Raw genomic sequence first — 22,889 nt, 5'->3', positions numbered from 1 at the left:
AATGAAGGAAGAAAAGGACAAGGTGAGATGGTAGCATGTGGAAGGATGATAAGCTACCCTTTCTCTAGGGAGGAATGCAAACTTTTTACTTCAATTGGACATTTTAATTTTTTCCTGAGGAAAAGGAAAATAATTCCATGCTTTAATCAATGGTTCTCCAACTTTCAATGTACAGCAGAATCGCTTGGAAGGCTTGTTAAATACATATTACTAGGCTCCATCCCAGAATTACTGCTTTGGTGGCAAATGCATATAAAAGCCTTCTAAGATATAGGTTGTAAGTAATTCTAGTCAAATAGTTTCAGTAGCAGGCAGTGTGATATGAAAGTACATGCTCTGTTCAAAGTGAGCTATAATGTAATGTTTTAGTTCTGATAATATAATGCTTGGCTTTGATAAGAATATCAACAAACTTTAATTTTTTAAATCATTTTCCTCATTTATAATCTAAAGGCATAGAAAAAGCTAATGTTTAGATAAAATTAGTTCCTTTAAAAGCAACATTTGGCCGAAACCGGTTTGGCTCAGTAGTAGAGAGTCGGTCTGCGGACTGAAAGGTCCCAGGTTCGATTCCGGTCAAGGGCATGTACCTGGGTTGTGGGCACATCCTCAGTAGGGGGTGTGCAAGAGGCAGCTGGTCGATGTTTCTCTCTCATCAACGTTTCTAGTTCTCTATCTCTCTCCCTTCCTCTCTGTAAAAAAATCAATAAAATATATTAAAAAAAAAAAAAGCAACATTTGTTAATAGTTTTTACTTTTGAAGGCCTGGTTTTAAGACTCATACCATGTAAATCTAGAAACTCTAAAAGATATATACTTATGTACTCTGGCAAAAGATACTTAATCCATTTGTTTTTTAAAATACCAACTTCTTTAAATGCTTTAATAAATCATCCACTTAGTAGCAAAAGGAGAAATCTACCACTCTGCTATATCTAAAAAGTCAACTCTGATTAGGTTTTTCTAATTAGGTTTCCTTTTTCCTATCTGATCCAATTATATTCTTCTAGCTAGGATCCCTTTGTGACCAAGTATATTCATTTGGGACATCTGGATCAAGATTAATGATATATCCTGTAATCTTAATTTTATTATCTCTACAATATTATCTAATTAAGTCAACTAACCTTTTACAAAGTAGATATTAGATGGCCTTTCAAAAGCTTAAAAGAGTTTCTAAATCTCATAACCACTACCCTAAAGTTAAAATTTATGAAGCAAATCAATCCAAAAGGAAAAACCCCAGCATTTTAAAGAGAAAATCCAAACATAAAATATGGCTGACTATAACTAATCCTTTCTCCTACCTGATTCAGGATATTTTAATGGGAAAAAATTATTTAGACAGTTTTAGTTATATGTATCAATTAAACAAATTTCTTAAAAATAAAATTGTTTTTTAATTACAATAGAATTCAATCAAACAATTTTCAAATAACAATGACTAGATACTGCAATAACAATTTTAAAAATAATTCTTCATTTTTAAATGCTATTAAAAAGACTTCAGTTGTATGTAAGAAATACAGTTGTCTCTGATTTTTCACATTACTTTACTTAAGGCTCTTTAATGCTATTTTGAAAGTCTGTTTTAGAAACTTAGTTCTATTTTAGAAACTGGTTCTCAGAAAGTGTAACCTGAGAAGTACTGATTTATACACAACACTTTTTCTCTATGTTCTTTTAGTGATTATTTGCACAATTATGAGTTAGAATCCTCCCATGGGCACCTCAGAATCTTGAGTGAAGAGGAACCTTGGAGATGAGCTAATTTAAACTGTGGTGAAGGGAGGAGTCCCTTCAGTACCATTCCTGATAAGTTATTCAGCACCCATCCCAATGAGTATCTCTACTCTACAGTGGTCACTTCTATTTAACAACATTCCCCCCCCCCCCCGTTGTATTGAGATATAATTGACATATAACATTATATAAGTTTAAGGCATACAACATGATTTGAGATATGTATATATTGTTAAATGATCAACACAATAAAATTTAATTAAAACCCATCACACTTCACATTATTCAATTTTTATTTACCTTGTGATGCTTTTATTTTTTAAAGGCAGCTTTAATTATCTAAGTCCTTCATTAGTAAACAAATGTGCTCCTTTCCATATTGTATTTATTTATTTTTTAAAATTAATACTCACCTGAGAATATATTTTCCATTGATAGAGTAGGAGGGCAAGAAGAAGAGAAACATTGATGTGAGAGAGACACACTGATTAGCTGTCTCTCACACTTACCCCTACTGGGGCCGGGGATCAAATCTGCAAACCAGATACATGTCCTTGACCAGAAATTGAATCCAAGACCCTTGGGTGTGCAGGTTGATGCTTTAACTATTAAGCCATTCGGCTAGACCTTTCCATATTTTCTATTCTCTGATACTAATTTCACTTATTTCTAGAGTTAAAAAACCTAAGTCTAGCCCCTGACTGGTTGCTCAGTGGTTAGAGCATTGGTTCACAGATCAAAGGATTCGATTCCCAGTCAAGGGCATAAACCTCACTTTGCAGGTTCGATCCCTGGTCCTGGTCAGATGCATGCAGGAGGCAACCAGTTGATGTTTCTTTCTCACTTCCATGTTTCTCTCTCTCTCCCTGAAGATCAATAGAAAAAATATCCTCAGGTGAAGATTAAAACAGAACAAAACAAAAAAAAGGTCTATTCCTTTTTTAAAAAAATGGTAGCCCTTGAAATAGAGATACACAATCACAAAATGAAAATCTAAGGACAAAAAAAATTGGGGACTCATCTCAGTACATTTTAGTCTGAACATTCAGGATATATTCTTAGGAGTCTACCAATGATGTGTGTGTGAGTGTGTGTTTATGTGTTTGTCTATAGCTGTGTGTGTGTGTGTGTGTGTGTGTGTGTAATATGCTTTCAGCCATTTCTGCTCCTGCTCCCATTGGTTTCACTTACAATACTATAATTCAATTTTCTAAGCTTTAGGGCCCAGTAGATACAATAAAGAACTATGAACATATATATTGTAAGTATTATACTTCACCAACTAAGCCATCATTGGCTGGCTAGAATTAGGTCCAAAATAGCAGTTCTCCTTATAGCTTCCTTTAGTATTTTAATCAGATCAAGGCAGACCTTGCCCAATATTGGTGTATGGCAATAAGGTGATATAGAAAGAGGAATGAAAAAGAAAAAAAAATCTTAAGGAGATGGCAGTCAGAAGAGAAGGAAGTTTCTGTGGTAACCAATCAAACGTACTTCTGTAGCTATCTATATAAAGGATATCCTGGATGAAGTCAGGGGATGACTTCTAATGAACAAAATCAGAAATGGTTGTCTTGGAGCAGTACAGAGCAGCTCTACTGGTAATTACTCCTTGCATCCCTTTCACCATCCTTCAAACGAGGATACAATCATATCTACTTCACAGGGTTCTAAGCAGGATTAAACAAGTTAATGCATGTTAGATAATTAATAAGGTTATGCCTATGCAACACAATTCTTTTTCTCTTACCAATAAAGTGAAAATGCACTGGTAGAGATTCTCTCATCCCTCTAAATAAATTTTCAGCCCTTATCCACTTTAGGGTTACCTTTTGTGTTACATAAGTAACATTACCATTTAACTATACGAATTTACTATAGACATGCCAATAAAAGCAAGTCTGTTATATACAAACTAGAGGCCTGGTGCACGGATTTGTGCACCAGTGGGGTCCCTTAGCCTGGCTTGCGCACTCTTTCAACCTCAGATCCCTCAGGGGATGTCAGACTGCTGGTTTCAGCCCAATTTTCAAAGGCCAGGCTGAGGGACCCCACAGGTGCACAAATCCATGCAGCAGGTCTCTATATGCATATAAGATCTTTGTTTAATCTCTTCCGGCGTTAGTCTCTCTTCCCCCTCCCCCCACCAGTTCCACGGAGATTCACCAGTCTGTTCAATGTTTCCATGCCTGAGCACTGAGCATTTGCCCCCGGTGGTCAGTGCGCATCATACTACCGATTACCTAGGTTTTTATATATATAATTTGAAGGAATTTTCTTTCTAAAACTCTTTTGTTAGGACAACAACAGACATAATTAATCAGATTTATGAAAACTGTATTTTTCAGAGAGCTGTTTTCTAAACAATCTTCTACTTCCAAGATTATTCATTTTATTAAGGGTACTAATATAGAGTTTGAAGATGTTCAAATTCACTATTAATACAGGCTATTTATAGATTAATGGATTCCTGTAATTTCACACGTTTGTAAAAAAAAAAGCATAAAATATTAAAATTCAGGATATATACCCTATAACTCTAAAAAATAACCAACAGCAATAAGATAATCATTATACTTACTTCATCTCTATAAAGTGGGCTAGTATAATACATTATGTCCATTGCACTGCTGTTCAACATATCCCTTAAACCTCGTACTTTGTCAGGAGTAATGGAATCAACAGTGTCTACAAACAAACAGACAAACAAACAAACTTACAGAAGATCTGTCTTTGGGGAAAAATAAATTGTGAAAAAAAATTACATTATCTGAAATCACAGCTATTTAAGTTAACATTTCAATATGCAAGACTAGTTTTGGATCTAATGATATTTTCCTTCTTGCAAAATATAGCAAGAACAAAAATAGACAAAAAGGGGAAGAGAAAGAGCATTAAAGGATGAAGGCCATTGTCAAATCTATGAAGCCTGACCATTTTCTGTACTGGCGTTTGCGTGATATTCTGGGGTAGTCAGAGCAAACCAGGCCATCTCTATTCCTGGAACAGGTGTTAAGGGACACGATCTCACTCTTTCTGTATCTCCTTTTCTGTTTTGGACTATGCACAGGGCCTGGCAATACCCATGTGGCACTGGTGGCAAACCAGCAACAAATTAAAAAGTTTCTTTACACTTTACATTTATCTATTTTTAGTAAAATAAAGATTTTATGAGGAAGAGCTGTCAAATTAAAAATATGCACAAAGACATATCGGCAATGGGCAGCTGCAGTAATAAGATAAGGTTGGTGTAAGTTACTTTGGAAAAAAACCTGTACATAAACTGTATTGCAAATATGTGCAGACTCTGAGTTTCAGCTAACTTATGAAAATTCTACCATGGGAAGACTATTCTATTAAACACTTAATAAGATAATTAGAAATGCAGAAAAATTTGCATTTCTCATAGAAATACGAAGAAGTTCTATGCTTCTAATAACACTGTTTTATGTTTCCTGGTGCACATGTGCAAGATTTTCCTTAGGGTATATATATCTAGGAGTGAAACTGCTATGTCACAGGGCACATATACATTCGACTTTACAAGATAATGTCAAACTGTCTCCCCAAGTGATTGTACCAATTTACAGTCCCAAAAATAGTGAATGAGACTCCTCACTCCTACACATCCTCATTGAAGCACAGCCTCACCTTAAATTTTTGTTAAACTGAGGTGTCAATGATATTTTATTGTGGTTTTAATTTGCATTTATTATTACACTAGTGAGATGCATATTATATATAGTATATACAATATTTTAAAATATTAACATATAAAACATATACATATCGTATATAAATAATTTTTTAAAAAAATATATTTTATTGATTTTACACAGAGAGGAATTGAGAGGGATAGAGTAAGTTAGAAACGTCGATGAGAGAGAAACATCGACCAGCTGCCTCCTGCACACCCCCCACTGGGGATGTGCCCGCAACCAATGTACATGCCCTTGACCGGAATCGAACCAGGGACCCTTCGGTCCGCAGGCCGACGCTCTTCCACTGAGCCAAACCTGCTTCGGCTATATATAAATAATTTCTTTTAGTGCTCTCTTTTTTATTCTGGATATTAAAACTTTGGTGGCTATATCGGTTGCTCTGTTGCAACCCCTCTCCTTAGTTTGTGGTTTGTCTTTCATTCTTTATGTCAAATGAAATAACTTTAATCAAGTTTATCCATGTTACTTTGTAGTTGTGTTCCCTGTCTTAAGGAGATACATCCTATATTTTTCTAACACTTTAAAAAAGTCCTGGCTTTCACATATATTTGATCCATTTGGAATGTGAGGTAGGGATTGTTTTTACTCCTCTCCTCTCAAAGAATAACCAGTTACCAAATACTATTTATGGAATAGGCCATCCTTTCACCAATGATCTATAACAGTGGTCGGCAAACCACGGCTCGCGAGCCACATGCGGCTCTTTGGCCCCTTGAGTGTGGCTCTTCTACAAAATACCATGTGTGGGCGCACAGGTACAGTGCGATTGAAACTTCATGGCCCATGTGCAGAAGTTGGTCTTCGGCCTGGGCGAGTCTATTTTGAAATGGCGTTAGAATACTCAAGGGGCCGCCGGGACTGGTTTGGCTCAATGGATAGAGCGTCGGCTTGGGGACTGAAGGGCCCGGGGTTCGATTCTGGTCAAGGGCATGTACCTTGGTTGCGGGCATATCCCCAATAGGGGGTGTGCAAGAGGCAGCTGATCAATGACTCTCTCTCATTGATGTTTCTAACTCTCTATCTCTCTCCCTTCCTCTCTGTACAAAAATCAATAAAATATATTAAAAAAAAAAAAAGAAAAAAAGAATACTCAAGGGGCCAAAGAGCTGCATGTGGCTTGTGAGCCACAGTTCGCTGACCACTGATCTATAGTATCAGCTCAGGCATATATCAAGTTTGTTTTCTAAGTGCAGGTCTGTTTTCCGGAGTCTCTAGGCTAGTGCACTGACCTATCCTTGTGCCAACATGACTCCCCTCATTCCCTCTTGTTCTGTATCTTGGTTATTTTGGAACATTTGCTCTTCTATAATAATTTTAGAATCAGCTTGTAAAGTTTCAGGAAAAACTATTAGGATTTTGATTGGAAGTGCATGAAATCTATAAATCAATTTAGGAAAATTAACAACCCTAAGACATTGAGTCATGTAATCTAAGAAAATTATCTTTATATTTATTTAACTTGTATTTAATAGAACAGTTTTTTCATTTTTAATATAAATGTACATATTTTATTAGATTTATTTCTAGGAACTTAAAAATGATTTTGCTATAGGTAAATACCTTTTATCATTATTTAAAAATTTACAAACAGTAAAAACCACTCTTGGGTTTTTGGTGGTTATTATTGTTAATCCTCACCCGAGGGTATTTTTCCATTGACTCCTTTTTTAGAGAGAGTGGAAGAGATGGGGAGAAACAGAAAGAAAAACATTGATGTGAGAGAGACACATTGATTGGTTGCCTCCCCTACAGATCAAGCCTGCAATAGAGGTACATGCCCTTGCTTGGAATTGAACCTGGGACCCCTTCAGTCTGCAGGCCAATTCTCTATCCACTGAATCAAATTGGCTAGGACAAATAACTCTTAGTTTTAATGCACATATGGTTTTACATAATTATCACCATGATTAGGATACAGAATTGTTTCATCACCTTAAAAAAACTCCCACATGCTGCCTTTTTTAATTCAAACCCTAGCCTTCCCATAAACCCTGGCATCCACTGACCTGCTCTCTGTCCCTATTGTTTTGCCTTTTCCAGTATGCCACATAAATGCAGCATAAGTATGTAAACTTTGAGACTGGCTTCTGTGAGACTGTGGATAACAATAAACATATATTTATAGTTTTTGTCCCTGGTTTCTAGCTCAAGATTCCTAAAACCCTTGTAATCTCCTGAGTAATAGGGGTGACCAGTATGTCTTTTATTATTCATAATAATAATAAGCCTCTTTCAACTATACTTAAGCTTATGCTAATGAGGTGAGTCTTGGAAGATGGGGCTGGTTGCCGGAGGAACCAACCATATAAGTAGAGGTTGAAGTTTCTGTCCATTGAATTAATCATCAATAGCCATTTAGTTAATCAATTATATCTACATAATGGAACCTCCATAAAACCCCTAAACAACAGGGACTGGAGAACTTCCAGATAGGTGAACACACACACACACACACACACACACACACACACACACACATGTATGTATGTATGTATGTATGTATGTTGTTAGTCCTTACCCGAGGATTATTTCCCTTTGATTTTTAGAGAGTGGAAGAGGGGGAGAGAGAAACATTGATTGGTTGCCTCCTACACGTGCCCCTACCAGGGGTGGGAATGGAGCCTGCAACTGATGTACGTGCCCTTGACCAGAATCAAGCCAAGACCCTACAGTCTGCAGGTCAATGCTCTATGCACTGAACAAAACTGGTTAGGGCCATCTATATCCTTTAGACCAATAAATATAAATAAATGTTTCCTGAATTTTTTAATGTAGATCTAGTAAATTAAACCTCAGGATGGGCTTATAGGACTCCCTCCCCACCTCCCAATTTATAGCAGGCAACAATCTGGGACTTGTGATTGGCATCTGAAGTGAGGGGAGTCTTGTGGTACTTTAATCTGTGCTATATCTGGGTAGTATAATAAATGAGTTAAATTGTTGGACACCCAATTGGTGTGCACTAAGAACCACACAATTGGTGGTAGGGGGATAATCACGCCCCCCACACCTTTATTTGGGGTCAGATGTATTGAGAATAGAGAGTGATATTTTTCCTTTAGCTTCTTTTACTCAGAATAATGCCCCCTTCAAGATTCTATCTTAATTTAAATATAACAAAAAATTATAAACTTTTGAGGGTTTTATTAAACATGAATTCATCTATGAATTCCTGATTAGCCCAAGAAACTTATCTGAATGAGTGGGAAAAGCCCAAAAGATAGTATTTTTACATTACAATTTTCACATATGAGCTATTGCTGATATGAAGTCTTCTTTGATCACTAGCATTTTTGTTTTACTGTTATTGCAATTTTTGATGCCATTTTGGTCTATTAGCTATAACTGACATTCTTGCCTATGAGACAGAACATGACTTGAAAATCACCCAGGGAGGCAGTTTAGCAATGTGAATGAATCAGAGCCATGGCATCAAACAAAGCTAAACTCTGCTTACTATTCATAGGTAAATTCACCTTTTACCGAGTTTCAGTTTAATTAACAGTAAAATAAGACAAAATAATGTAGTTATTTCATATATTTGTGAGAGAATTGAGATACTCCATGAAAAATGAATTGCAAAGTGCCAGGCACACAGTAAAGGCTCTACAAATGGCAGCTGCTATTGTATCTAGTATATTCTCTCATTTCCAGATTATGTAAATAACAAAAACATTCTATTTTAATGGTTTTCATACTGAAAGGATACATTTTGTTTAAAATATGCATATTTTGGCTAACAATTCTTTAAGAAGAAAATAAACACGATTTACTTAACAACAAAAGAAAACAAAAATCCTGATATTTTACCTTCCAAATATAGGGAAGGGAAATTATTAGGAAGAGAATGTAAGCTCATAAAGAATTGTACCCTAGCTGATTTGGTTCAGTGGATAGTGTCGGCCCTGTGGACTAAAGGGTCCTGGGTTCGATTCGGATCAAGGATACATGCCCAGGTGGCAAGCTTGATCCCCAATAGGGGGCATGCAGGAGGCAGCTGATCAATGATTCTCTCTCACTGATGTTTTTATTTCTTTCTTCCTTTCTGAAATCAATAATAATAATAAAAATGAATTGTGATAATATGTTTTAAGAGTATTGACAAGTTAGGTGGCTCCATTGTGTAATGAATAGTGCACTGGACTTCTAAAAATAAACAAATTACTTTTTTGTCAAAAACTATAGAAAACATTTTGTTCTATCCACATACCATCCACCCCCACCCTCCCTCCCCTCCCCAGTCCATAGAGGGCATGCATGGAAACTGCTATATGTGAAATCTATACGGTGCTCCTAAGTCAGTATATAACTATTTTTAAAATCAATGAGTTTTATTTTCTTAAGTGATCTAGAACAAAGAATGAATATACCTCAAGACAACTAAATAAAGACCCTTTGTTCCCAATGAGCATCACTCTGTTGCCATTGGCTAAATCATTTGTTATTCCTCACCTGAGGGTATTTTTCCATTGATTTTTAAAAAGACTGGAAGGAAGGGGGAGACAGAAACATTGATGTGAGACACACACTGATTTGCTGCCTCCTACAAGTGCCTGACTCTGGCCTGGTATGGACCTCCAAACCAGATAAATGCCCTCGACTAGGAATTGAACCCTTGATTCTTTGGTGTGTGGGATCTATCACTGAGCCATACTGGACATGGCCAAATCATTTAATTTTTAAAAATACTGTACCTCCATCAAGAGTAAGTTTTGACCGCCACTCAACAGGCAGAAATTCAACATGTGTTGCATGGTTGGAAAAATGTCTTTCTTCTATTTTTCTAGCAGCCTCTCTCATCCTAAAAACAACAAAATAAAAACAAAACAAAACTTTATCAGAATAACTTCACAAATATAATTATACGGTATAAGATGTTTTTATTATAACACTTAAACTTGTTTATAACCACAACCAATTATGTTTTCATTACCATTATACTATAAAATGGTTCATTTCAAAGCATATTCTGTCCATGTCAAATGTTCCTTCATATTTGGTCCTATGCAAAATGTCCATGCTTAAGACAATGTTGCTAGGCTTAAACAGCCCATAGCACTTATTTATGCTTTTGGTTTATAGGATTAATACATAAAAGATATATCATGTTTTATTAATTCAACTAGAGGCCCAGTTGTGCACCAGTGGGGTCCCTTGGCCTGTCCGGCAGGATTGGGCTGAAACCAGCTCTCCAACATTGCCTGTGGGGTCCTGGATTGTGAGAGGGCACAGTCCAGGCCAAGGAACCCCACTGGTGCATGATCAGGGCAGGGGAGGGATGTGGGAGGTTGGCTAGCCAAGGAGGGACCCCAGGAGGGCATGTCCAGCCCATCTCTGATCAGTCCTGATCAGCCGACCCCAGCAGTAAGCTCACCTACGAGTCACAGCATCTTCTCCCTGGTGGTCAGTGCACGTCTAGCAAGTGGTTGAGCGTTCTTAGCATATCATTTACATATTACACTTTGATTGGTGGAATGGCCAACCGGACGACTGGACACTTAGTATATTAGACTTCTATTATATAGGACTGTATGCCAACAATACCTCTCCTTGCCTAGGTAGCCTAGATGGGTCGGCGTGGACCAAAAGTCTCCATGGGCATTTTGGACAGGAGCAAATATAAAAAACCTTTGTTGTGGACCAAATGTCTGCTAATCTTGTGGATATCACCATCACAATCAAGATACAGAATAATTCTATCGCCCCTTTTCCCAGCTGCTGATAAGTGCTTGGTCCTTTGGAAGCACTAAGGCTGAGTTGGGGTGAGACCCTCACTTCATCTGGGGACCAGCACCGCTCCTCGCTGTGCTCACCCAGCACTTGCTGGCTCCATGGCCTGGTCTCGGAGATCATCTGCATGTGAAGTGCCAATGATGGAGGATAAGATCAATGCTCCATTAAAACAGCCGGTGTAAATGTTGAACCTTTCTGGCCAGGCTTATTTGCAAAGGCTCTGACTAATATCAACACTGGGAGCCTCCTTTGCAGCGAGGGCTAGTGCACCTTCCCCACAGCAGTGCTGTACCAGAAGGAGGTCCTGCCCCCTCCATCATTGTTGCCCCACTGAAGAGAAGAAAGTGGAAGCAAAGAAAGAAGAATCTGAGGAGTCTGATAAGGGTTTTGGCCTTTTTGACTAAACAAACCTCTTTTGTAACAGATTTAATAAAATCTGAACTCTGGGGGGAAAAAGAATAATTCTATCCCCTCAAACACCTTTGGAGTAGCACTTTCCCTTCATAATACTTTGTAAATCCCAGCTATCACATTATTTCACCTGTAGATTAGTATTTGTTTCTAAAATATAAGGAAAATATAACCCATTCAGTATTATTATATCAAATAAACTATTTTGGCAAATATATAGTTCAGTGGTACCCTTTTCCCAAATTATAAACGTTAACATTTATAATAACCCTGAAAATATTTTATTACACTTGGTTAAATTGAGCTCCAAATACAAACCATGCATTATAATTGGCAGATGGCTTTTAATCTACAGGTTCCTCTCTTTTGCTTTGTAATTTTTAAAATATGTAGTTTCTCAGAGTCTGATTTTTAATGACTGCATCTCAATGGTGTTATTTGTTCTTTGTTCCCTATTTCCTGTAATTTGGTAGTGAGATATAAGGGTTTGCTCTGATTCAAGTTCTACTGTTTTGGCAAGACTATTATTCCACAGGTACATACATCTGGTTTTCTCTCTTTTTGGTGATGCTGGCTGATGACCACTGATTAGATTCATTAGTTTATTATGGATGAAAAAAGGTGCTTGGGTACTTTTAAATGCTATAACTCCTTATACTTCTAAAAATAAAATTTCTCAATCAGATATTTATCTATATTATGGTATACCAGATAGTTTTGCAAAAAAGGCAAAATAAATGGTTAATTTTTCCCTTTTATTAACAATTTTCAAAATACTGGTTAGGTTTTATATATACAAGGTGTCCCAAAAAATGTATATACACTTTAATAGCTGATAGCTCAATTTTGAAAATGAAATGCATTTTAATAAAAATACTGCCTTTATAATTATGGGCAATTTGTATAATTATTTGAACAAACGTTTATTTAAATCCCTTACCCATTTAAAAAATTGGGTAAGGGATTTAAATAATTTTTTTTTTTTTTACTGTTGAATTAAGAGTTCTTCAAATATCCTAGATGCTAACCCTTATCAGATATATAATTTGCAAATATTTCTCCCATTTTGTGGGTTGTCTTCACTGTTTCAATAGTGTTTGTTGAAGAATAAGTTTTAAATTTTGACAAATCCAACTTATGTATTTTTTTCTTTTATGGCTTCTAGTTTTGATGTCATGTACCATTTTTTAAAAGGCCATTCTTTCCTCATTGAATCATTTTAGCACTCATAAAAAAAAAAAAAAAAATCAATGGAACTCTCAATTCTATTCCATTGTTCTATCTTTTTATCAGCCAGAACCACAATGTCTTGATTACTAGAGCTTTGTAGCAAGTTACAAAATTGAGAAGTATAAGTTCTCCCTTTGTTCTTTTTCAAGATAGTGTGGGGGCTGTTCTGGGTCCCTTGCTTTTCTATGTGAATTTCATTATCAGCTTCTCAATGACTTTGTAGGTCAATTTGGGAAGTACTACCATCTGAACACTAAATGCTCTAAGAAGGTACAACCTGGGTTGTCATTTCCATTTATTTAGGTCTTCTTTAATCTCTTTCAATGACATATTATAGTTTTCAGTGTGCAAATCTTCCACTTCTTTTGTTATTCTTATTCCTAAGAATTTTATTCTTTTTTTAAAAAAGTTTTTATTGATTTTTTACAGAGAGGAAGATAGAGGGATAGAGTTAGAAACATTAATGAGAAACACCGACTAGCTGCCTCCTGTACACACCCTATTGGGGATGTGCCCGCAACCAATGTACATGCCCTTGACCAGAATCGAACCTGGGACTCTTTAGTCCGCAGACCAACGCTCTATCCACTGAGCCAAACTGGTTTCGGCAGTACTTTATTCTTTTTGATGCTATTGTAAGTGGAAATGCTTTCTTAATTTAATTTTCAGGTTGTTCGTTGCTAGGGTATAAATACAATTGATTTTTGTATACTGATCTTGCATCCTGTAACTTTGCTGAGTTCATTTATTAGCCTTTATAGTTGTATGTGTATGTATGTATGTATGTATGAATTCCTTAAGATTTCCTATATATAAGATAATTTCATCTGTAAACAGTTTTATTTCTTCCTTTCTAACTTGGATATCTTTTATATCTTTTTTTGTCTAATTGCCCAGGTTTAAATCTACAGTACAAAGTTGAATGGAAGTGACAGGAGGAAATACCTTTGTTTTGTTCTTGATCTTGAGAGAAAGCTTTCAGTCTTTTGCTGTTAAAATATGCTAGTTGTGGGCTTATAGATGCTCTTTATCAGATCAAGGAAATTTCCTTTTACTTCTAGTTAAGTCACATGTGTCTATTTTTCCTTTTGCTCCGTTAATGTGGTTTATAGTACTCTTGATTCTTTTAAATGTTGAACCAATCTTGCATTTCTGGATAAATCCCACTTGGCCATCTATAATAATAAAAGTGTAATATGCAAATTGATCCAACTACCGAACAGCAGAACAACTGTTTGGACGACCTTCTGGACAACCACGCTATGACACACACCAGCACCAAGCGAGGCAAGGTGGGCATGATGTGATTGTTTGGGGGGCCCCACCACTGCCCCATGATTACCCCACAGAGGGAGGACCAGGCCACCCTCTGTGGGGCGACCAATTGGGGGGGGCACTCCATGATCTATCGCCCTACAGAGGGAGGCCCAGGCTGCTGGCCAGTGAGGTGATTGATGGTGGAGGGCCTTAGTGATTACCCCAGAGGGAAGCCCAGGCCACTGGCCAGCGAGGCTGTGGTGGGTGTGCAGGGCCGACCAGCGATCACCCCGCAGAGGGAGGCCCAGGCCAGCTAAGTGATCACAGAGGGAGGCGGATGATGGTGGGGGTCGGGGGAGGATGGTAGCGCCACACGGATGGTAAGCAGTGGCAGTGGTAGGGGCGGGGCCAGCTTCCAGCCAGAAAGCCCCGACAGGCCCTGATCGCTGGCCAGACCTAGAGACCATAACCAAGAGGTCCCAGATTGTGAGAGGACGCAGGCCAGGCTCAGGGACTCCCCTTCCACCCATGCACAAATTTTGTACACCAGGCCTCTAGTAGTGTATAATCCTCTTTACATGTTGCTGGTATTCGGTTAAAATTTTTTGTGTTCATAAGTGATCTTTATTTTTATTCATAGGGATTATTGGTCTATAGTGTTCCCCTTCCTTGTGATGTCTTTATCTGGTTTTGGTATTAAGATAATACTGGCTTCATAGAATAAGCTGGGAAGTCTTCTATTTGTTGGAGAGTTTGTAAAGAATTGTCGCTGATTCCTTTTTTGATGTTTTGTAGAATCACAATAAAGTCATCTGGAATTGAGCTTTTTTTGTGTTTTGAAAGGACTTTTTTTTATTATGAATTCAAATGTTTTACTTATTAAAGGTCAATTTGGGTTTTCTATTTCTTATTACTTATTACCAGATCAGTTTGTCAGTTTGCGTCTTTCTAGAAATTGGGCCACTTCATCTAGCTTATCTAATTTGTTGACATAAAATTGTGCATAGCATTCCCTTATAATCCTTTTGAATTTTGTCAAGTCCCCTTTTTCATTCCTGATTTTAGTAATTTGAATTTTCTATTTATTCTTGTATAGTCTAGATAGAGGTTTCTCACTTTTGTGAATATTTTCAAAGAACCATAAAAATATATTTTCTTCATTGTGCTTTATAAACGCATAGTTTATCATCATATATTAAGTAGTTGTTTATCAACTAGTCTCTTTTTAAAAATAAATCTTTATTGTTTAGGTGTTTTTATTTTAAAAAACAAATCTTTTTTAAAAATAAATCTTTATTGTTTAGGTGTTTTTATAGATGTTCCTCTTTCCCCCCCCCCCATAGCTCCCCTCCACCCGATTCCCCACCCCACTCCATTCCCTTACCTCCCACTACTATCTTCATCCATACGTGTAAAACTTTTGTCCAATCTCTTCCCACATCCCTCAGATCCCCTTCCCCATGAGAATTGTCAGTCCACTCCCTTTCTATGTCCCTGATTCCATTATATTCACCAGTCCATTCTGTTCTCCAGACTTTTTATTCACTTGATTTTTAGAATCACTTGTTGGTAGGTATGTATTTGATATCTTTTTGTTGTTCATAATTTTTATCTTTACCTTTTTCTTCTTCTTCCTCTTCTTAAAGAATATCCTTCAGCATTTCATGTAATCGTGGTTTGGTGGTGATGAACTCCTTTAGGTTTTTCTTGTCTGTGAAGCTCTTTGTCTGACCTTCAATTCTAAATGATAGCTTTGCCGGGTAGAGCAATCTTGGTTGTAGGTACCTGCTGTTTATCACTTTGAATATTTCTTGCCACTCTCTTCTGGCATACATAGTTTCTGTTGAGAAATCTGCTGACATTCATATGGGTACTCCCTTGTAGGTAACTAACTGTTTTTCTCTTGCTGCTTTTAAGATTCCCTCTCTGTCTTTTGCCCTTGGCATTTTAATTATGATGTGGTCTTGGTGTGGTCTTCTTTGGATTCCTCTTGTTTGGGGTTCTGTGTGCTTCCTGAACTTGTAAGTCTATTTCTTTTACCAGGTGGGTAAAGTTTTCTGTCATTATTTCTTCTAATAGGTTTTCGATATTTTGCTCTCTCTCTTCTTCTGGCACCCCCAAAATTTGGATGTTGGTACACTTAAAGCTGTCTCAGAGGTTCCTTATATTATCTTCACATTTTTGGATCCCTTTTCTCTTTTTGTTTTTCTGTTTGGGTGTTTTTAGTTTCAGATCTTTGGTTTGATTCTTGGGTACATTGATCCATAGTTGAGTTTCTGTAAATTCTTTATTTCAGTGTATTCTTCTTCTTCTTCTTTTTTTTTTTTTCTTCAAGAAATCTACTTTAATTTCAATAGAGATTACTTCAGAATGAACAGAATCATTCGCCACTATTTCTAGTTGTGCAGTAAACCAAACAGTGTAACATCTTTCTATGATATCCCCCCCACAGACTTTTATATTTTTATTATACATGTCTAATCTGTTTGTTCAACTGTATATATACTGCTTATACTACCTTAGACTTAAGAGTATTGACAGAATTAAAACATTTTCTTGCCTATGAAGAATGCAACCACTTCTGAACATGCCATAGCCTTAAATTTTAAACCCAAGTTAGAGTATCTGAATAAATTTTTCATAAATTATTAATGAACTGTTTCTATTTTTTTAATGTTTCAGCAAATGTGAAAGTCTTTTTTTATTTGTTATTTGTCAATGCGTGATATTATGAGAAGATAATGCATTCTTCCACAGAATAAGTGGTTTTAGAGAACAGTTCTGATAGTATTTCAAAGTATCAAAAGGTCTGATAGGTAGCCTCCTTGTTGAGGGGGAGGGGGGGTCGATGATTACAATTAATTTCAATTCCTCTTCTGAATTGCTCAGTAGCCCCAAGTGATTTTTATATTGGGAGGCAGATGACTGGCCACAAGTTCATCAAATTTAGATCTGTCTTGAACAGGCACATTATAGAACTCAAGAACATATCTGACCCTGCACATCTCATGGAGCCTGGAGTTAGGCACCGCATGGCCCAGGTCATCAGCTAACCGTGCCAAGAAGCTGAACTTCAGACAACCATCATCCAGGGAGATGTCCTGCCAATTGCTAGGAGCAGATGAGCCAAAAATGTCTTGATGCTAGATTCCAAACGACTCTGGAGATCTTCGGGTGGTATGTATGCTGTTTCGTAAGGGCGGACATGCCAGGATGGGTTCTTTCTTCACCTTCTCTACTGTCTCGCTACTACAGGCTTTTTCTGTTCTCTGAATCGAGACCAAAATTCTCTACGTGGGACCGCTGTGATTATCCACGTGAGGCCTTTTCTTGAAAAGCCGAGCACTGAGACCACTGCCATTGCTGTGGAGAGCTCCAGACAGTGTATTCTTAATTTCTGACTGGTCCTTTTCCATTTGTTTATTTATTTATTTTTGGCATTCTTATTAAAGTCCTTGAAAGTCTCATCAAGTTTCTCAGCAGTTTTTAGAAGATTCTTGAGTAACCTTATGAATGTGGTCCTGAACTCCCTGTCGTCTCGTAGTTTGCTTTCCTCCATTGCCCCCTTTTGCGACATGCCTCTGTGTCTCCGCATTTTGGCTGCTTCCCTATGTTGATGGAGCAGCTTTGTGTGGTAGATGACCCACAGGGGCCAGTAGCTCAGCCTCCTCAATCACCCGAGGTGGACAGTCTTGGTACACCCCTTTGTGGGCTGAGGGCAAAGTCTTGGTGTAGTTAAGCCTTGATTGCTCTTGGTACCCTGGGAGGAATTGTCCTCCAGGCCAATTGGCTATGGGGACCCGCTGTGTTTATAATGGAAGAACTGCCGCGCCGGAGACACGCTTATGGTTTAGGACTTGTTTCAGTGGGGCTTTGGTGCTCACTGAGTCTGCCTCTTGAATGTGTCAGTTATGGATGTGAGGAGTTGAAATCTGTGTCTCACACTGACCACTAGATACACTGCCTTCTGATCTCCAATGAGGTGCAGTTCAGGTACTGTCTGAGGTCACCCTGCAGGAACTACAGTCCTCTCCTCTCTGCTTGGGATTTATAGATTATGGAGCTGACTGAACTGGTTTGCAAGTTAGCAGTGATAGTGAAGGCAATTCATATGCAAAAGTTGCTGCTTGGAGCTTGGGTGTTTGTAGATTGTGTGGGGTAGAGTCTCAGGGCGTCACTAGGCTAGGGCATGGCAAACAGCAATGGCTGGCAGTGAGCTATTCCGCGCCTCCAACTGCATTCCCCCATCTCGTGCCCCAGTGCAGCAAACAATTATTCCTCCACGCAGCTCTGCAAGCCAGCCACCCTCACTTTCCGACCTGATGGCAGACAGTCCAGCTTCTCCCCGTAGGAGTTTTGGTCTCGTGCGTCTCCCCTTCGGGTTGAAGAATGCAACGCAGCCCATATCATGCACCCCCGTACCTCAGTTTTTCAGCGTTTGTGCACTGAATGCTCCCCCCTCTTTCCGTCTGGCTGTAGAACATCCATTTAACTAGCCCTTCCATGGCTCTAGGTGATAGACATTTTGACTTTTAGTTGTAGTTTTGAAATTTTTGTGCACTGCTGAAGTTTAGGTGTGTTTACCTATGCCACCATCTTGGGTTCTCTCAACCAGTCTCTTACTGCTGAGCATTTGCAATGAATAGCCTGGTGCATATATCTTTTTGTATTTTTTTTTAATCCTCACCTAAGGATATTTTTCCATTGATTATTAGAGAATGGAAAAAAAAGAAGGAATTGAGAGAGAGGTAGGGAGGATAGGAGGTAGAGAGAGAGAGAAACATCAATGTGCGAGAGAGAGAGAAAGAGAGAGAGAGAGAGAGAGAGAGAGAGAGAGAGAGAGAGAGAGAGAGAGATAAACTGGTTGCTTCCCACATGGGCCCTGACCTGGGGAAGGAATTGAGCCTGAAATTGAGGTACATGACTTTGGGAATTCAATCCACGACTCTTTAGTCTATGGGCTGATGCTCTAACCACTGAGCAAAACCGGCCAGAGCTCTTTTGTATTTTTGCTGATATCTTTGACTTAAAAGTAAGTTTTGTGAGTTACTTTCAACAATAAAGATAAATTAAAAAAAAAGAAAAGACGTAGTTTGCTGGGTCAAAGGACAAATGCGTTTACACTAATAAAAGAGCAAGATGCAAATTTACCGTACATTCGTGATGCCCACCAGCCAATCAAAATTATGCAAATTAACCCAACAAAGATGGCGGGTTAATTTGCATATACAGGCACCCAGCGGCCAGGGGCAGGATGGGACCTTGTGTCGTCACCAACCCAGTAGCTCTAGGCCTCAGGGCAGTATGGGAAGATGGAAAGTCAGTTCAGGGCTGGAGCAAAGGCAGAAAGGCGGCTCCAGGCTGGAACAAAGTGGTGCTGGCAGGGAGGGGAAGGAAGGCCCATTCTTGCATGAATCTTCGTGCATCGGGCCTCTAGCTATTGCCATATACACTCTCCTCCATTGTTTTTCACTAGAAGTATGCCCATTACCCACAGCCTGACCAAAAGAGTATACTGTCAAATTTTGGGTTTTTGCCTAATCTGTCAAGAAATGACATCTTATGTAATTTTAATATACATTTTATGAGCATGATTGAGCATTTCCTTTTCTGGGAATTGGCTGATCTTCCTTTAGCTCAATTTCCTGTAAGGTGGTTAGACATTATTTCCTTTATTTTTAGAAGTTGTAGATATTAACTGTTCATCTGAGATATAAGTTGCAGATGTTTTCTCTCAGTTTGTCTATGTTTTGCCATATGGCTTTTTGGGGATGATTTAATATTTATCAATATTTTTCCTTATTGCTTCTGAATCAAGTCATAGGACAGTTTTCTCTATTCCTAAGGTGCAGAAGAATTCAAACTCCCTTCAACCCTATCTTTTAAATTCATAATACTTGTATGGTTTCATTTCTTACGTTTAAATGTTATCTAATTCAAATTTATCTTAGTGTGAAAAATGAACCTAATTTTATTTTTAGCCATATTGTTATCTAATTATCCCAATACTATTTGTTAAAAAGTATTTCTTCATTTTTAATATATTTTAAAAGGCATTATTTACAACATAATATAGTTAACTCTGTAACAACACCAGTTTGAACTGCTCAATTGCACTTATATGCAGATTTTTTTCAATTGACCTACACAGTTTAAAACCATGTTGTTCAAGGATCAACTGGTGGTTGGGATTTTTTCTACATGGAGGGCCAATTAAAGTTATACACAGATATTCAATAGCAAAGGACATCAGAACCCATAACCCTTGTGCTGTGCAAGGGTCAAGGGTCAACTATAATATTTTATTGATTGTATATCCCCACAGTTGCCATTTAAAAAAAATATATATTTTATTGATTTTTTAGAGAGAGGAAGAGAGAGGGACAGAGAGTTAGAAACATCGATGAGAGCGAAACACCGATCAGCTGCCTCCTGCACACCTCCACTGGGGATGCGCCCACAACCAAGGTACATGCCCTTGACCGGAATCGAACCTGGGACCTTTCAGTCCGCAGGCCGAAGCTCTAGTCCAGGGGTCCTCAAACTTTTTAAAGTGGGGGCCAGATCACGGTCCCTCAGAGAGCTGGAGGGCCGGACTATATGAACTACTAATTCCTACTGTAACACCTCGGCTGCGCTCACTGCCCAAAAAACCTGGCGGGCCGGATCAGACTCCTCTGCGGGCCGCATGTGGCCCGCGGGCCGTAGTTTGAAGACCCCTGCTCTAGTCACTGAGCCAAACCAGCTTCAGCAAAGTTGCCATTTTAAAAGATCTAAATACATTACAAAAAAAACAATTTCTTTTTCATCCTCTCAAATATTCAGTTTTAACAAATATGAGTATATAAAAGAAAAAGTATTTTAAAATTTCTATTATTCTACTCACATATTCATTTTTTACCCCCCTCCACCCTGCTCCTGCCCCTTCCCCAGGCCTTTACTCCACTGTTGTTTGTGTCTATGGGTTATGCATATATATATGTGTGTGTGTGTGCGTGTGCGCGTGTGTGTGTGTGTGTGTGTGTGTGTGTATATTCTTTGACGGCTATACAGTTTTTATATTTTTCATTGTGAAATAATTATTAGGAAGTGGTAAGTTTATCTGAATTTACAAAAACAAAAAAAAAGTTCATTTAGACTAGTGGTTCTTAACCATGGACAATTTTTTCCCTCCAGAGAACACTTGGCAATGTCAAGAAACATTTTTGGTTGTTACAAGTAGGGGTTTTAATTGCAACTAGTGGGTAGAGGTCAGGAATATTGTTAAATATCTTTTATTTATTTATTTATTTTTATTATTATTGTCAAATATCTTACAACTGATAGGTCAGCCATCCACATTAAAGAATTATCTGGTCAACACCAAAAAACAGGTTTGGCTCAGTGGATAAAGCGTTGGCCTGCGGACTGAAGGGTCCCAGGTTCGTTTCTGGTCAGGGGCATGTACCTTGGTTGTGGGCACATTCCCAGTAGGGGGTGTGCAGGAGGCAGCTGATCGATGATTCTCTCATCAATGTTTCTAACTCTCTATCCTTCTCTCTTCCTCTCAGTAAAAAATCAATAAAATATATTAAAAAAGAAAAGAAAAGAATTATCTGGTAAAAAAAACATCAATAGTGATGAGTTTGAGGAACCCTGATTTTGAGTTAAAAACTCAAAAACACTGCATTTGTTTAAAATGCTGTTCTTTTTTAGAGTAAACTTATACAATTCTAAACTCCAAGCATCACTACTAGTAGTTCTCAATGATCACATAAGTAGGTATTGAATAGGCAAGCAGCCATTTCTACTGAATCACTTGGTTATAATTATCTGGAGTGGCTTTTTTTAAAAAAGGAAGAAAATATGAAAGAAGATAGTGAGGAACAAAGTTTAGATTCTAAACTAGATAAAGAATGAATTCTGCCGAGACCGGTTTGGCTCAATGGATAGAGCGTCGGCTTGGGGACTGAAGGGTCCCGGGTTCGATTCTGGTCAAGGGCATGTACTTTGGTTGCGGGCATATCCCCAGTAGGGGGTGTGCAAGAGGCAGCTGATTGATGACTCTCTCTCATCGATGTTTCTAACTCTCTATCTCTCTCCCTTCCTCTCTGTACAAAATCAATAAAATATATTAAAAAAAAAAAAAAGAAAAAAAAAAAAAGAATGAATTCAACAAAGAACTCACATGGCTGTGTTTTTTATAATTCTTCCTTGGTCCATCTTCTGCCCGATGCCATGCACAACGAACACAATGTGGGTTGTCTGAGATGGTTTGTCTTCTAAAGAGGCTTCTTCTACATAACCTCTATGAAGTCTGGTCCCACTACTTGATGCTGTAAAAAATTTATGACTCAAAATTTATTGTTTATTCCAAAAATAGCATTCTCATAATATATTGAAAGAAATAATGAAAAAAATAAAGTACTATTAAAAAAAATTTCACTGGGTTAGGAAGGGATAAAATTTATAAGATGATGTATATTGATTGGCTTTGATATGAAGTGTTAAACTGGACAGGAAAAAAAATAATAAACTGGACAGGACACCAAAGCCAGAAACCATAAGGAAAAATAAAACAAAGGAAGGAAGGAAAAAAGGAAGGAAAGAAATACTTGAATACATAAAAATTTTAAATTTCACTATAAAAAAATACCATGAAGCAAAAATAAAAGATGAATAACTGGGAAAATTTATACAAAATATGATACACAGTAAGTTAATTGCCTAAATATACAAAGAGAGCTAGCTTATGAAAAAATGAAAAAGATAACCATTCAAACAGCAAAACAAGAAAAAGATATAAGGTAATTC

General features: G+C 37.7%; 1 protein-coding gene and 1 pseudogene across 9 annotated transcripts in view; both read right to left on the bottom strand.

Moving 5' to 3' along the window:
* The window catches only part of DDHD1 (DDHD domain containing 1), an 86,032-nt gene that overhangs the window by 23,210 nt on the left and 39,933 nt on the right, over nt 1-22,889 (bottom strand). For all 8 annotated transcript variants that reach the window (XM_084877596.1, XM_084877602.1, XM_084877598.1 and 5 more), the window contains 3 exons: nt 22,264-22,411; nt 10,160-10,266; nt 4,325-4,431 (listed from right to left, as the gene is read on the bottom strand). In XM_084877596.1, the coding sequence (XP_084733722.1) occupies nt 4,325-4,431; nt 10,160-10,266; nt 22,264-22,411 (362 nt within the window). The remainder of the gene's footprint in view (nt 1-4,324; nt 4,432-10,159; nt 10,267-22,263; nt 22,412-22,889) is intronic.
* Nucleotides 15,488-18,442, bottom strand: LOC311630497 (large ribosomal subunit protein mL50-like; annotated as a pseudogene). Its single transcript has one exon. The product of its transcript is annotated as a large ribosomal subunit protein mL50-like (transcript).

This window comes from Pipistrellus hanaki (assembly GCF_964339955.1).
Source record: "Pipistrellus hanaki genome assembly, chromosome: 1".
Taxonomy (NCBI): domain Eukaryota; kingdom Metazoa; phylum Chordata; class Mammalia; order Chiroptera; family Vespertilionidae; genus Pipistrellus; species Pipistrellus hanaki.
Note: the sequence above shows the minus strand (reverse complement) of the source record. Positions and strands in the feature narration are given on the sequence as shown.